The following is a 15,514-nucleotide window of genomic DNA, read 5'->3' as shown; positions in this document are numbered from 1 at the left end:
ATTTGAGAACTTCTCCACCATTAATCCTTTTTAAATCCAGCAACCATAAGTAATTGAGGGTATTCATATGATTAAAACACCTCTATTATGGGTTAAACACTCAAAAAAATTATTTTTTTAACTTCTCGTCTTGCACTAGCCGTGTGATGTGCCAGCGCGACCTTACGTATTACGTAATCACGTCGAACGGTCACACATGACGTATGCGAAACTACCACTCCAGTGTTTACAAGTGTCGAGAAAGAGGAGCGTTCAGACATTGTTCTATGTGTAATGCTACTAATTAATGTCTTATGCCCCATTTTAATTATCTAAGCGCATTGTCTAAAGCGCACAGCGCAACGTCTAAATGGGTGTGTCCAAATCCACTTTTGCTAATTTAACAACGGGAAAAATTGTTTGTGCGCCAAACGCACGGTCGAAAAAGGGTTGGTACTTTTTTTAATGAGTAATGGGAGTATTTTGGGCGTAACGTGCAATAAACCAATGAGAGTCTCACCTCATCCCCTTTAAAAGCCTGTTGCGCTGGCGCTGTCTAATCCCTATTTAGATTACGGACTTTGTAAACTGAAAAACTAAGCGGAGGAAGAAGATCCCCAGTTTAACATTAATGTTAAATAATTGTGTTGTTTTTCACTTGTATTGAAATTGTTATTTTTTTATTAAAACCTTTAAAAATCGTTTTCTTTTAATCATGGAAGTAAAAAAGCAGACTTCTAATTGCTTTAAATGTATTGCTATCCAATATCATCATAAAATAATTTACAAGTATATGCAAAAAAAGGTTTGTGCTCTAAAAATAATTTATTTGTAACAAACAGGAGATAAAGAATTTACAAACGGCTCTCCGCACGTTTCAGCACTTTGACAGCGTCAGTTTTTTTAAGCAAAGAGTTTTTTTAAGCATTACTCATCCCACTATATCCACAGGTACATAGTCATCATATACAATAAATTTGTGTGGTACCATCGCACTTAAAAAACATTTAAAAATAGATGCATTTGTTTAAAGCAAAGCATTTATTTACTTACCAGGCTACAGGTGAAGCAGCTCTTTGCGCCTTCTAACGTCTCATAATCGGTCCTCATTTATGTCCAAGAGACTCAATAATAATCTTTTACATTCAATCCTTTAATCTTTCATATTTAAAAGCGTTTTTGTGCTGCTGCGCATTCATGTATGTGATAAGCAAACATGCGTTGTCCTCCCGTTTATAGGCGCATATTACTAATGCGCTCTTTAAATAACAAAAAAACATATTGCGCCATTGACTTTAGACCAGGTTTTAGTTGGTCAATGGCGTAGTCTATTATAGTTGCCTCAAAATAGCAACGCGCCAACAATGCGCCTGAACACACCTCGTTTTCAGACCAGAACGCCTATGGGCGCAAAAGGGGGCGCAAAAGCATTTGCTATTTAAACAACGTGGCGCAAAACTTGAAAATGATAATTGTGCAGGGTGGAAACTAGCAAAAGACACTTGCGTTGCGCATTTCGCTGCATTGCACCGGGTGTAAGATAGTGCCCTTTGTGTCATTTTATTGTTTAAAATGGTCCGCAGGTGTGCGTTACACATTTGTAACGCATGACCTTTCGGCGTTATTACGTAATACGTAAGGGGGCGCTGGCGCGTCACACGGCTAGTGCAAGATGAGAAGTTGTGGTTTAATAGTACTTTTTGTATTTTTCTTGGCGAAAATGGTGATCTTTTCGCTAGATAAGACTCTCATGCCTCGTTTGGGATCGTTTGAAGCTGCATTGAAACTGTAAACTCCACTAAAGTCCACTATATAGAGAAAAATCCTGGAATATTTTCTTCAAAAAACGTTTTCTCGTCTAAACAAAGAAAGACATACACATCTTGGATGACATGGGGGTGAGTAAACTATCAGGATTTTTTTTAATGAAAGTGGAGTAATCCTTTAAGAAGCTAAGCAAAGCAGAACAAAATAAGCATGTCTTGTCATTATATTAGATTGACTTTCTATTTAAATCTTGTCATGGTGTAACACATTAGGTTGAAACAGTATTCATTTCACTATACAATTGAGAAGCAAAGCGTACTTCTCCAGATAGATGGGCGACTCTCTGTAGAAACACTTGTTCTCTTTCTCCATGTGGGTGAGGCGCGTGAAGTCATTTGGATAGACGAAAGATAGGTACACCTGGAGACAATGTACCAGACAAGACAACCTGTTAATCACCCGTTAAAGATCAGGAGCTGACAGTAGGTACGTTTACATGCAACCAATTAATCCGTTTGTAATCGTATTGATGGCTCAATCGGATTGCAAAGCTTTCATGTAAAAACCTTAATAAACGATTGAGGTCGAGCGGATGCAAATTTTGAACGGATTGAAAGGGGTGACTCAGTCCGATCTGTAATCCGACCATCAGGAGAAAAGTATGCATGTAAACGCGTGAATCATTTTCTCAATCGGATACAAAAATACATTGTGCACATGCGCAGAAATATAAGTCTTATATTTACCTCTTAACTCCAATAGCAAGGCAATGGCAACACCCATTATTAAGGTAATGAGGTCACACGCTGTACATTCTGCTGCGTTCATGTATTTCATAACATTACATAAAGCTATGAAATAACTTGAAAAGTGTGTTTTCTTTGCCTATATCTGAAAACTTCTTAAATGAATAGTCTACTCATTTTCAATATTAAAATATGATATTACCTTAACTAAGAATTGTTGATACATCCCTCTATCATCTGTGTGCGTGCACGTAAGCGATAGCATTTAGCTTAGCCCCATTCATTCAATGCTACCATTTAGAGATATAGTTAGAAGTGACCAAACACATCAACGTTTTTCCTATTTAAGACGAGTAGTTATATGAGCAAGTTTGGTGGTACAAAATAAAACGTAGCGCTTTTCTAAGCGGATTTAAAAGAGGAACTATATTTTATGGCGTAATAGCACTTTTGGGAGTACTTCGACTCGCCTGAAAAGTCCGCTCCCCTTCTTCCTCTCATAATGGGAGAGGGAGGGTGTTACTGCGCCGAGTCAAAGTACTCCCAAAAGTGCTATTACACCATAAAATATAGTTACTCTTTTAAATCCGCTTAGAAAAGCGCTACGTTTTATTTTGTACCACCAAACTTGCTCGTATAACTACTCGTCTTAAATAGGAAAAACGTTGATGTGTTTGGTCACTTCTAACTTTATCTCTAAATGGTACCATTGAATGAATGGGGCTAAGCTAAATGCTATCGAAGCGTCGCAGCGCGCTCCAGCGCTTACGTGCACGCACACAGATGATAGAGGGATGTATCAACAATTCTTAGTTAAGGTAATAACATATTTTAATATTGAAAATGAGTAGACTATTCCTTTAAGTACATCTTTCTCCAACTTAACTTTGACTTTGTACATTTATCCAAAGATAAAGCGTGAACTTGACGAGAGATGCTGTGTGCTGGGTTGCCAAGTCCTCTGCTTTTTTCAGGGCTACTTTTAAATAGTTTTCACCAGTTTTTTTTTTCTTCGAGTTAAAGATGAAACATTTCCGTTTATTTGTTACTGGTATTGGGACTGTGAATAATTATTGGGATGCTTTTGGGATAGTTTTGAATGTCCATTGGTCTGGTTTTGATACGCAAATCTGGCTCGGTTCAGATTATAAAGAGTGTACATGTAAACAAACATTTTTAAAGGTGCAGTGTGTAAATTTTAGCAGCATCTAGTGGTGAGGTTGCGAATTGCAACCAACGGCTCAGTCCACTGCTCACCCCTCGCTTTTGAAACGCTTAGAGACAACTTAGTAAAAAAGTTTGTCTGTAAAGGGCTTCTGTAGAAACATAGCGGCACAAAATGGCGACTTCCACGTAAGGGGACCCTCTGTGTATGTAGATAAAAACGTCTCATTCTAAGGTAATAAAAACATAATGGTTCATTATAAAAAGGTCTTTATACACCCCTGATAATATAGTTTTGTATATTATTTTGCATTTCTGTCAAGAGATCCTTATAAAAATTACACACTGCACCTTTAAAGTTTATTTTGCTACTTATATTGTCAGTTGAATTTTCTGTACATTTTCTGTAAAGCTGCTTTGAAACAATTACAAATTGTGAAAAGCGCTATATCAATAAAATTGAATTGAATAGTTACTGGTATTGGTATTTGGACTTTGAATAGTGATTGGGATGCTTTTGGGCTAGTTTTGAATGTCCATTGGGCTGGTTTATATACGCAAATCTGGCTGTGCGCCTGCGCAGATGTTCGGTTCGGATTATAAAGAGTGTACATGTAAACGAACATTTTAATCAGATTGCAATGTTTAGGGTACATGTAAACTGTACTGTCGTAATCTGCAATCGGATTTTATTCAGTCAGACTGACAAAATTTTGTGCATGTAAACATAGCCAGTGTGAAACAGCATGCAGTATACAACAATAAATGTCTGATCACATAATGTTTTAATAAAGAGATTTTGCTTGATATTACTTCTGGAATAATTGAATTATCATTAAATAATTCTGGTATTTAGTGTAAACTGTCAATCTTTTGTAATGCTGTCATCCTATTTAAAATCATTATTGTTTTGGTCAGTGTTGTTAAACACTGTCCCCAAATAGCTTTTATGCAGTTAGATACATTTTATTATTGACTTAAACGTTTATTTAACTACTTTGTCAAAAAAGTAGCTGTCAAAACTAGTAAAGCAGTACAATGGTATGTCACTACACATTATTACAGCTGTTAAACTGTAATGACATTGTTTAACCAAAAGGGGGCAGTAGTTACATAAGAACTGCAAGTGCACTGCTGTGTTAAAGCAACAGGTGCTTGTACATTTTTACCAAAAAACCTGCACTTTTCAACAAAGATTGTGCATAAGAAAATATGTGTCTTTTTGTTTAACTCACAAATTGAAGTCCCTGATAGCGAGCGATGGGGAAGTCTTTGACCACATACGTCGGGGAGTAAAGACACGAGGGCAGCACATTCTCAAGACGAGCGGGTTCAATCATGGGAACTGTAGAGAGTATTGTCAGAACGACAGTAAGGCATACAGACATATCAACTTCAATGAGAAAGAGAGATGGAGAGAGCGAGAGTGTGTGTGTTTGATGTTAAGAGTAGATAGAGGTTCTGAATGGACAGTGTCTCACTGTTAAAGAAGGTGTCGCGAGGGTCTGGTTGCAGCATATCGGCGCCATGTTGGCTGCGGGTGCGAATGTCTGATGGTAGGAGGCTGTGGCTGGCCAGCGTCTGAGGAATATGATCCACGTGATTCATCTTCAGACTGCTTTCATCTTTCACACAGAAAGAAAGAAGAAGAATGGATGAAAAGATGACAAAACACTGTCAAAACACATACACTACACTACACCAAGGGTCAGCAACAGACGGCCTGCGGGCCAAAACTGGCCTGTCAACAATAATATCCAATTGTCCAATTTGGATCTGCAATAGATCTGTCTTGAAAACCATGCGCGAGCGAGAGACACTGGACATGTCCATCCATCCATCAACGTCTGTCCATCCATCATCCTCTAACTGTTCATTAATTTTGTCTGTCCGTCCATCCATTCATCTACCGTCTATCTGTCTGCCTGTCCATCCTTACATCCAGCCACCCATCTTTACATCAATCCATCATTTGTCTGGCTGTTCATCCACCTGTCCATCCATCAATCCATCATCTGCCTGTCCATCCATTCACCCGTCCATCTGTCCTTCAATCCATCTTCTGTTTGTCTATCTATCTATCCATCCATCCATTTGTCCATCCTTACATTCATCCATCTGTTTGTCTGTCCATCCATTCACCCATCCATCTGTCCTTCAATCCATCATCTGTTTATTTATCCATCCATTTGTCCATCCTTAAATCCATCCATTCATCCACCTGTCTATCATTTCATCAATCCATCATCTGTCTTTCTGTCCATCCATCCATCCATCCATCTGTACATCTTCACATCAATCCATCATTTGTCCATCCATCCATCAATCCACCCATTTATCAGTCCATCCTTACATTAATCCATCATCTGTCTGTCTGTCCATCAATCCACCCATTCATCTGTTTGTCTGTCATCTGTTTGTCAATCCAGCCATCCATCCATCTGTCTGTCCATCCTTACATCTATCCATCCATCAGCCTGTCCATCATTACATCAATCCATCATCTGTCTGTCCATCTATTAATCTGTCCATCCATCAATCCACCCATTTATCTGTCCATCAATCCATCATCTGTTTGTCTATCCATCCATTTGTCCATCCTTTCATCCATCCATCCACCCACCTGTCCATCATTACATCAATCCATCATCTGTCTGTCCATCTATTAATCTGTCCATCCATCAATCCACCCATTTATCTGTCCATCAATCCATCATCTGTTTGTCTATCCATCCATTTGTCCATCCTTTCATCCATCCATCCACCCACCTGTCCATCATTACATCAATCCATCATCTGCTTGTCCATCCATCCATACATCCATCTGTCCATCTTTACATCAATCCAGCCATTTATCTGTCCATCCTTACATTAATCCACTATCTGTCTGTCTATTCATCAATCCACCAATTCATCTGTCTATTTGTCTATCCATCCATTTGTCCATCCTTTCATCCATCCATCCACCCACCTGTCCATCATTACATCAATCCATCATCTGCTTGTCCATCCATCCATACATCCATCTGTCCATCTTTACATCAATCCAGCCATTTATCTGTCCATCCTTACATTAATCCACTATCTGTCTGTCTATTCATCAATCCACCAATTCATCTGTCTATCTGTCTATCAATCTATCATCTGTTTGTCTGTCCATCCATATATCCATTTGTCCATCCTTACATCCATCCATCATCTGTTTGTCTGTCCATCCATCTGCCTGTCCATCCGTACATCAATCCATCATCTGTTTGTCTATCCAGCCATCCATCCATCTTCCTGTCCATCCATCAATCCACCTATTTATCTGTCCATCCTTACATCCATCCATCCATCCATCCATCTGCCTGTCCATCATTACATCAATCCATCATCTGTCCATCCATCAATCCACCTATTTATCTGTCCATCCTTACATCCATCCATCCATCTGCCTGTCCATCCTTACATCCATCCATCTGCCTGTCCATCATTACATCAATCCATCATCTGTCCATCCATCAATCCACCTATTTATCTGTCTATCTTTACATCAATCCATCATGTGTTTGTCTGTCTATCCATTAATCTGTCCATTCATCCATCTATCTGCCTGTCCATCCATCAACCCAACCATTCATCTGTCCATCTGTACATCAACCCATCATCTGTTTGTCTGTCCATCCATAGATCCATTTGTCCATCCTTACATCCATCCATCATCTGTTTGTCTGTCCATCCATCTGCCTGTCCATCCTTACATCAATCCATCATCTGTTTGTCTATCCATCCATCCATCCATCTGCCTGTTCATCCTTAAATCTATCCATCTGCCTGTCCATCCTTACATCCATCCATCCATCCATCCATCCATCCATCCATCCATCCATCTGCCTGTCCATCATTACATCAATCCATCATCTGTCCATCCATCAATCCACCTATTTATCTGTCCATCCTTATATCCATCCATCCATCCATCTCCCTGTCCATCCTTACATCCATCCATCTGCCTGTCCATCATTACATCAATCCATCATCTGTCCATCCATCAATCCACCTATTTATCTGTCCATCCTTATATCCATCCATCCATCCATCTCCCTGTCCATCCTTACATCCACCCATCCATCCATCTGCCTGTCCATCATTACATCAATCCATCATCTGTCCATCCATCAATCCACCTTTTTATCTGTCCATCTTTACATCAATCCATCATCTGTCTGTCTGTCTATCCATTAATCTGTCCATTCATCCATCCATCTGCCTGACCATCCATCAACCCAACCATTCATCTGTCCATCTGTACATCAATCCATCATCTGTCTGTCTGTCCATCCATCAATCTGTCCATTCATCTATCTGCTTGTCCATCCTTACATCAATCCATCATCTGTCTGTCTGTCCATCCATCAATCTGTCCATTCATCCATCTGCTTGTCCATCCTTACATCAATCCATCATCTGTCTGTCTGTCCATCCATCCATCTGTCCATCCTTACACCAATCCATCATCTGTCTGTCTGTCTGTCCATCCATCCATCCATCCATCTGCTGTCCATCCTTACATCAATCCATCATCTATCTGCTGTCCATCCTTACATCAATCCATCATCTATCTGTCTGTCCATTTCTGCTGAATGCCTGACACGTGTGCCACTTTATATCAGAGATATCATATTATATCATGTCTGGTTAACAGACGACGGTCCCACCCATCAAATGATAAGTACCACCAGATCTCCTCCACACATTTGGGGCTTTGATGCGTGTTTGAAGTCTGCACACACACTCTCTACTCTTTAATCTGTGTGTGTTTGAAGTGTTTAAGCTCTGTCATACATTCAAAGGGAGTTCAGATGAAGGTCAGAGAAACCAGCGGCTGAGAACAGGAACTAAAGCAAAGGGAATATGCTCAAGTATTTAATATTATTATGCTAACTGAAAACCCCTTATGAAGCGCTGGGCTATTTTAATCACAAGATTCAGATTATGAATTGCCCATGTGTATAAATGTGGCATTAACAGTATGTTTCAAGGTCCAAAAGTCAATAAGCAGTCCATATAATCTGTGTGTGACATTGGGTGAGGAATATATTGAAAGTAAAAATATTAAAATTTGAATGTTTACAGAAAACTAATTTAAAATGATGTACTCAATGCAATTGGCCCTGTTGCCTAAAGACTTACATCCCACAATCCTCTGCTTCCAACATGAGAGCCTCCAAATACTAGATTTATCGAAACAATCATACCATAACATACCATAACCATAACACTAGTGTCTAGAAAAACCTACCGAGACCTTAACTCTTTCCCGCCATTGATGAGTTAACTCATTAATTAAGTGAAAACACTTCCCTGCCAATGACAAGTTTTTACGGCAATCCATATTTCCGCTATTATTCTCTAGGTGGCGCTCTTACCCAACTTATAAAACACTGAACCATCTGCTGATCAAAAACAGTAAATACTCAACGTTTTGAATCTGATCTCTAACAAAATTCCTTAAAAAAATGCAATTATCTCTGCTTTTTGCACAAAATTATTGTATAATTATATATATTTTTGTATTTTAGAGGTAATAAAAAAGAACAAATATAGATAGGATGAAAGGTTGTTTTTTAGGAGGAAAAGTTTTTTTCATTTGATATATATTGTGGGCAAAGATTAATCATGATTAATCGCACATAAAATCGCACATAAAATAAAAGTGAATTTTTGAATAATATATGTATATATGTTTATTATGCATATTTAAGCAGACACACACACATAGAGACACAGTGCAGTTATGCAAATTTGAAAAACACGCCCACCGGGGGGGAATTCAATCCAACCGTCTCCATTGACTTTGTATTGCGAGAGGCCGCCTCCTTGTCATTTCTGGCTTATAACAAAAACAGAATAATGCCTAAAAGCTGCTGTGTGGCAATATGTACAGCTAACGAGCCAAAGAACCTAGAAATACATTTTTATAAACTGTCGAGACGTAAAACCCTGCCTTTGAGGAGAATAAAAGTGGATCGCCGACTACGTTTCCCCCTAGTGGACGCAGTTCTACTAATATGAGTACTATGAAAAGTTGCCTGTTTCCACTTTTCTGTCTGTAAACGCTTGTTTTTTGAGCTCGACAGCTTATAAAAACTTATTTCTGGGTTCTTTGGCTTGTTAGCTGTACATATTGTCACACAGCAGCTTTAAGGCATTATTCTGTTTTTTGTTATAGCCAGAAATGACAAGGAGGCGATCTCTCTCAATACAAAGTCAATGGAGACGATTGGATTGTTCCCCCCCCCCAGGTTATGACGCGCTGCGCTCTGTCTCTATACATGCATATCATACATACATTTCAGAAAATGTATATTTATAGATAAAAATTTAATTTATACACACTATAGAAAATCTCAAATAAATATAAATAAATATATATACACATGTACATTTTTCTTAAATACATACATGAATTTTTGTGTATTTACATATACATAATAATTACACACAGCACAAACTCATATGTTATGCAAAAAAATACTTTTACACTTTTACTTTTAAATACAATTTTGTATGCGATTAATTGCGATTATTCTTTGCCCAGAACTAATTGTAGGTTTATATATTTAAAGAAGACATTTTTCTGGAAAGCATTAAACTTTTGTGAAAATTATAAAAAATGCTGGTGCTGGCTGGCAACTTAACTCATTCACCGCCATTGACGAGTTATCTCGGCAATTATGAGTTAATATTTAACTAATAAATATGCCTTTCTGGACGAATTTCAAAGTGAAAGTGTAATACCGCCAAACTGAATTTATCAAAAACGGAAGTTAAAAAGATTTAATGATTTATTTTAACTGCCTTTATGTTTGATAGTCATTCTGAGTCTGATCTCTAACATAAATTCCTTTACAAAACGCAATTTTTTAAGCTTTTTGCTCAAAATGTTGTATTTTTGAAGAGAAATATCCATATTTCAGTGGTTAAATTAAGTGGAAAAAGTAAATATAAAATGAAACGTTTTTTCCCCATTTTGTTTGTTTGTTTATTTGTTTATTGTTTGTTTGAAAGCAGAGGGTGTGTTCTTTAATTTGATATAATTTGTATGTTTATATACTTATAGAAGATAATTTTTCCTGCAAGGAATTTTGTGAAACTTTTGTTAAAATCACAAAAAATGCCGGTGGGCAACTTTTCTCAAAAAGGCTGGCGGTGAATGAGTTAAAAAAAAAAAACGTTGGCGGGGAAAGAGTTAAAAATAGATTAAAAAGATTTCCTTTGTCATTTTTCTTTCCTAAATCTGATACTTCCCAGCAGCTGTTTAAAAACCAGCGAGCACTGCTGTGCTATAAGATGGCATTTGTACCAAAGACACTCTGTGAAGGTCAGCATCATCGTCATGGCAACAGTATGCAGGCTACAGATGTTAGCGTTAGCTGTCGGATCTCCCGAGTGATCTCATTCTTTCTTGCTACGAGTCTAATTACTTCATTTTCTAAGAATTTTATTATAAGTCTTTAACATGATGCACTGGTATCGAGTAACTCGATTAACAAACTAATAAAAAATGTATAGACTGAATGCACTGTAATTTGCTTTGGATGAAAGTGTGTGCCACATGTAAACACCAGTAAACACCTTGCAGGCACTTGCTGAGCGACCCTGGAGTTTAAGCTACAGCGATGCCACCATTGTACCACTTCAAGCCTCCAAAAATGACTTTAAAGCGTAGTCGGGTACAAAAATATATATCTAGTCACGCAAGAAGCAGAAGTCTGTCATCCAGCTCGACAATCCATGAACTCTGATCTCAGACGTGAGACGCTGTCTGTTTTATAAATAGTTTACCAAGAGACCTCTTGACAAGAAACATATTGGGAACAACAACAAAGTTTCAAATTCAAGACAACAGTGCTAGTTTGTTTTGAAACAGGTGGAGGTTTACCTGTGTACAAGGAGATGTAGGCTGAATCGATGACCTCGTACTTGAGCCCTGGCAGGAAAGGACGCCACTGTAATAAAGACGGAGAGAGAGTGTTAGAGTCGCCGTCCCAGACCGCATGGCCACGGTTGACCAATGGTCCGTTTGCTGAATGTCTGATGTGTACCGCACAGATCTGTCTGAAATCCCCACATCTACACCGATAGGTTGGGTTTATGTAATTTAAGTTAAATGGTAAGTAAAGTGCTTAAAAGGTGTAAAAATAGCACATCCAAAATAAAATAATTGGTGGACAATTTTGGGGCTTAACAGCATTACGTAAATACAGAAACCAAGGCTGAGATGGGGAATTGTGCTATGCATTTGACCCTATTTGCATAATTTCTTTATTGAATCGAATGCTAAAACCAACGCAAAAATGTTGTTGCTTTGTTGTGGTCTGTAGGACAATTACAACATCAAAATGAACACCATTGCTAACTTGTATGTTTACATTATAAGCTCAGCCAGGTCACCCTTACAAAACATCCACACCCATCGAATCCACCGCAGGAAATGACACGCGCACATCAACATTAACTTCCTGCAGTGCAGCACACCTTTACAAACCATCAGACAAGCTACAATTCTTTTAATGGCATTCTGCAATTACCATGTCACTTCCACTTATGCTCGCTGTAATGAGGGGAGACAGGCCATTTTTATCAGCCAAACACATACACACAAGCTCAACGTTACTCAGGATGAACAAGTATAGACAAAAAATTAGGTTTGCTACTACTAAACTGCCCAATTTTGAGTTTGAAAGCCTACATGAAATAAGCAATTTGTTGTTTTAAGTGTAGAATCAGGAACGAAGATTTTAGGACTGATGCTATTTGAAAGTAATGACACCCACACGCAAAGGCCCATGTCGACATTACAAAAAAAGTTGGTTTTGAAAAGTATAAGTCAATATGTTTCTCCTCTGTAGTGTCTCTCACTAAACCATATTTGATGTCAAAGACTAAAATCTTCAGAAAACGTCTGACTGCACTGCAGAGTTTGAACTCTTTAGATTTTTTTGGGACACAAAATGTCAAACCCCTGTTTATACTTGGTTTGCGAATTTCATTTAATACCATTACATTCTATCTTTTGCAAATTTCCAAGTGAGTTTGAATAGGAAAACTTGAAAAATGTATAGGGCTCTATCTTACCCCCGGCGCAATGCAGCGCAATGCGCCACGCAAGTGTCTTTCGCTAGTTTCCACCCTAATTTTCACGTTTAGCGCCACGTTGTTTAAATAGCAAATGCATTTGCGCCCCCTTTTGCGCCCATGGGCGTTCTGGTCTGAAAACGAGGTGTGTTCAGGCGCATTGTTGGCGCGTTGCTATTTTGAGGCAACTAAAATAGACTACGCCATTGACCAACAAAAACCTGCTCTAAAGTCTAAAGTCAATGGCGCAATGTGTTTTATGTTATTTAAAGAGCGCATTAGTAAAATGCGCCTATAAACGGGAGGACAACGCGGGTTTGCTTAACACATACATGAATGCGCAGCAGCACAAAAATGCTTTTAAATATGAAAGATTAAAGGATTGAATGTAAAAGATTATTATTGAGTCTCTTGGACATAAATGAGGACTAATTATGAGACGTTAGAAGGCGCAAAGAGCTGCTTCACCTGCAGCCTGGTAAGTAAATAAATGCTTTGCTTTAATGCGTCTGTTTTTAAATGTTTTTTTTTAATGCTACCTCACGGATTTATTGTATATGATGACTCTTTACCTGTGGATATGGTGAGATGAGAAACATTTTTAAGTAATGCTTAAAAAAACTCTTTGCTAAAAAAACGCTGTCCAAAGTGCTGTACGTTTGTAAATTCTTTATCTCCTGTTTGTTACAAATAAAGTATTTTTAGAGTACAAACCTTATCTTAGATACTTGTAAATTATGTTTTGATGATATTGGATAGCCATACATTTAAAGCAATTAAAAGCCTGCTTTTTACTTCCATGACTAAAAGAAAACGGGTTTTAAAGGTTTTAATAAAAAAATAACAATTTCAATACAAGTGAAAAACAACACAATTATTTAACATTAATCTTAAACTGGGGATCTTCTACCTCCGCTTAGTTTTTCAGTTTACAAAGTCCGTCATCTAAATAGGGATTAGACATAGCGCCAGCGCAACTTGCTTTTAAAGGGGATGAGAGCTGAGTCTCTCATTGGTTTACTGCACGTTACGCCCAAAATACTCCCATTACAATAGGACCAACCCTTTTCGACCATGCGCTCGGCGCACAAACCATTTTTCCCGTCGTTAAATTAGCAAAAGTGGATTCAGACACGCCCATTTAGACGTTGCGTTGTGCGCTTTAGACAATGCGCTTAGATCGTTAAAATAGGGCCCTTAGACTTATATTACATCTTGTAAAAAGGCCATAATAGGTGCCCTTTAACTTAAACAAAATACGATATATCTTTCGTACACCATTTGCCTTTGAAATCATTACCTTTCCAAGCTATTCTGCAATCGTCTGCAATTATATTCTGTGTATTTGTGCTGCGAGACGAAGTCATTAACTTGTTAGACGCTATTTTGGATTTTGGCGTTCGCTTGTACAGTGGCTCTGAATTGTCAAAATGCTTGCTGGTGTGAAAAATGCAGAAATGTTTTAACTTTTTAGGTATTTTTTTTAACGTGCGAAAATATTGGATGAGAATTTGGACTCGGTATGCGCACTTCGTTAGGGTTTTGAATGAATCATTAACCCTAAAGCTAGAAGTATAGCTCCGTTTTTTTACAGTGCATGTGACGCCAATTTTGTCATTAAAATAGTATGCATGCGCTGTACGTGCACTGGCAGCTTTTTGTAACTGTGCATACTTTGTACACATAGGTCATGCATGCACATACAGGAAAATCGAGTATGTAGCTCTTGTCACAATGTGCATGCATCAAACGTCTGTGAACATATACAAGTAAAAAAACTATGCAAGGCTATGTGTTCAACCTGTAACCGTTTTTTGTCTGCAGACAATAAATTAAAAATATATATAAATCAAATTAACAGTACATTTTTGCATTTGTCAGATGTGACTTACAGTGCATTTCATTGGTGTCCTCTGAGAATCAAACTCAGGAACACTTATTTATACATAAATTTACTTGATCAAATGTGTCCCCAGTGTGCTGCTAACTTACAAAACACTCAGAAAAGCAGCAAGCTCTTAGTTGATTCTCTGCCGCAAACACTTATTTTTCTTAGTTACTCTCCTTGACTTACTCCATCTCTATGTCTTAAAAGCCGGAATGATTGTAGCATTCACAGGCAAGACACCTGCATTTATCATGAAGAAGAGGCTTTTAACTGCCAGTGGCTTTCATCAATACTATCAAGTGATATTAGTGTGGAAACTCAGTTTAGAGCGATGGTACAAAACAGCATATACACACAAAGTATAGGCTATCAATGGGATTCAAAACACTTTTTGATCCAACTACTTAATAATAGTTATGCTTGCCTTTAATAAAAATAAATAACAAAAGTTAGGTCCCATGAGCCGGCAGACAATGATGGGTGGATTTTTTAAAGGTTTTGGTTATAGCAATACTAAAGCCCAATTTATAGTCGTGCGTCGTAGGTTATCCGTAGCCTGACGTGCACCTCACGAAATTTTTAACAGCGCGTGAGTTCTACACGGGCCGCAAGCGCTGTGATTGGTCCACTAGAACCCCTCCCGTCAGGTAAAAAAAAACTGCGTCATAGTTATTTCCGTTTGCAACGTTGAGAACAAAGATGGGGCAAGTTGAGGGGTGATTTAGCTGAAACTGCAACAAAAGTCGCTGTTTATTTACTTAAATCACTGCTGGTCTTCTCAACACATACACAACAAGTTGCTGTTTCTTCTTTGTTTGTGGGTTAAACTTGCCAAGCTGCTTCTTCC

The 15,514-nt window shown here is 38.1% G+C and overlaps 1 protein-coding gene across 2 annotated transcripts in view; it reads right to left on the bottom strand.

Annotated features, from left to right (window-relative positions):
* Window positions 1–15,514, bottom strand: part of LOC141362454 (N-acetyl-beta-glucosaminyl-glycoprotein 4-beta-N-acetylgalactosaminyltransferase 1-like) — a 177,925-nt gene that overhangs the window by 13,729 nt on the left and 148,682 nt on the right. For both annotated transcript variants that reach the window (XM_073864546.1, XM_073864545.1), the window contains exons 9-12: window positions 11,584–11,650; window positions 5,138–5,281; window positions 4,892–5,001; window positions 2,066–2,166 (exon numbers count right to left, since the gene is read on the bottom strand). In XM_073864546.1, coding sequence (XP_073720647.1) covers window positions 2,066–2,166; window positions 4,892–5,001; window positions 5,138–5,281; window positions 11,584–11,650 — 422 coding nt within the window. The remainder of the gene's footprint in view (window positions 1–2,065; window positions 2,167–4,891; window positions 5,002–5,137; window positions 5,282–11,583; window positions 11,651–15,514) is intronic.

The sequence above is a fragment of the Misgurnus anguillicaudatus genome, unplaced genomic scaffold (genome assembly GCF_027580225.2).
Source record: "Misgurnus anguillicaudatus unplaced genomic scaffold, ASM2758022v2 HiC_scaffold_27, whole genome shotgun sequence".
Lineage (NCBI taxonomy): Eukaryota > Metazoa > Chordata > Actinopteri > Cypriniformes > Cobitidae > Misgurnus > Misgurnus anguillicaudatus.
Note: the sequence above shows the minus strand (reverse complement) of the source record. Positions and strands in the feature narration are given on the sequence as shown.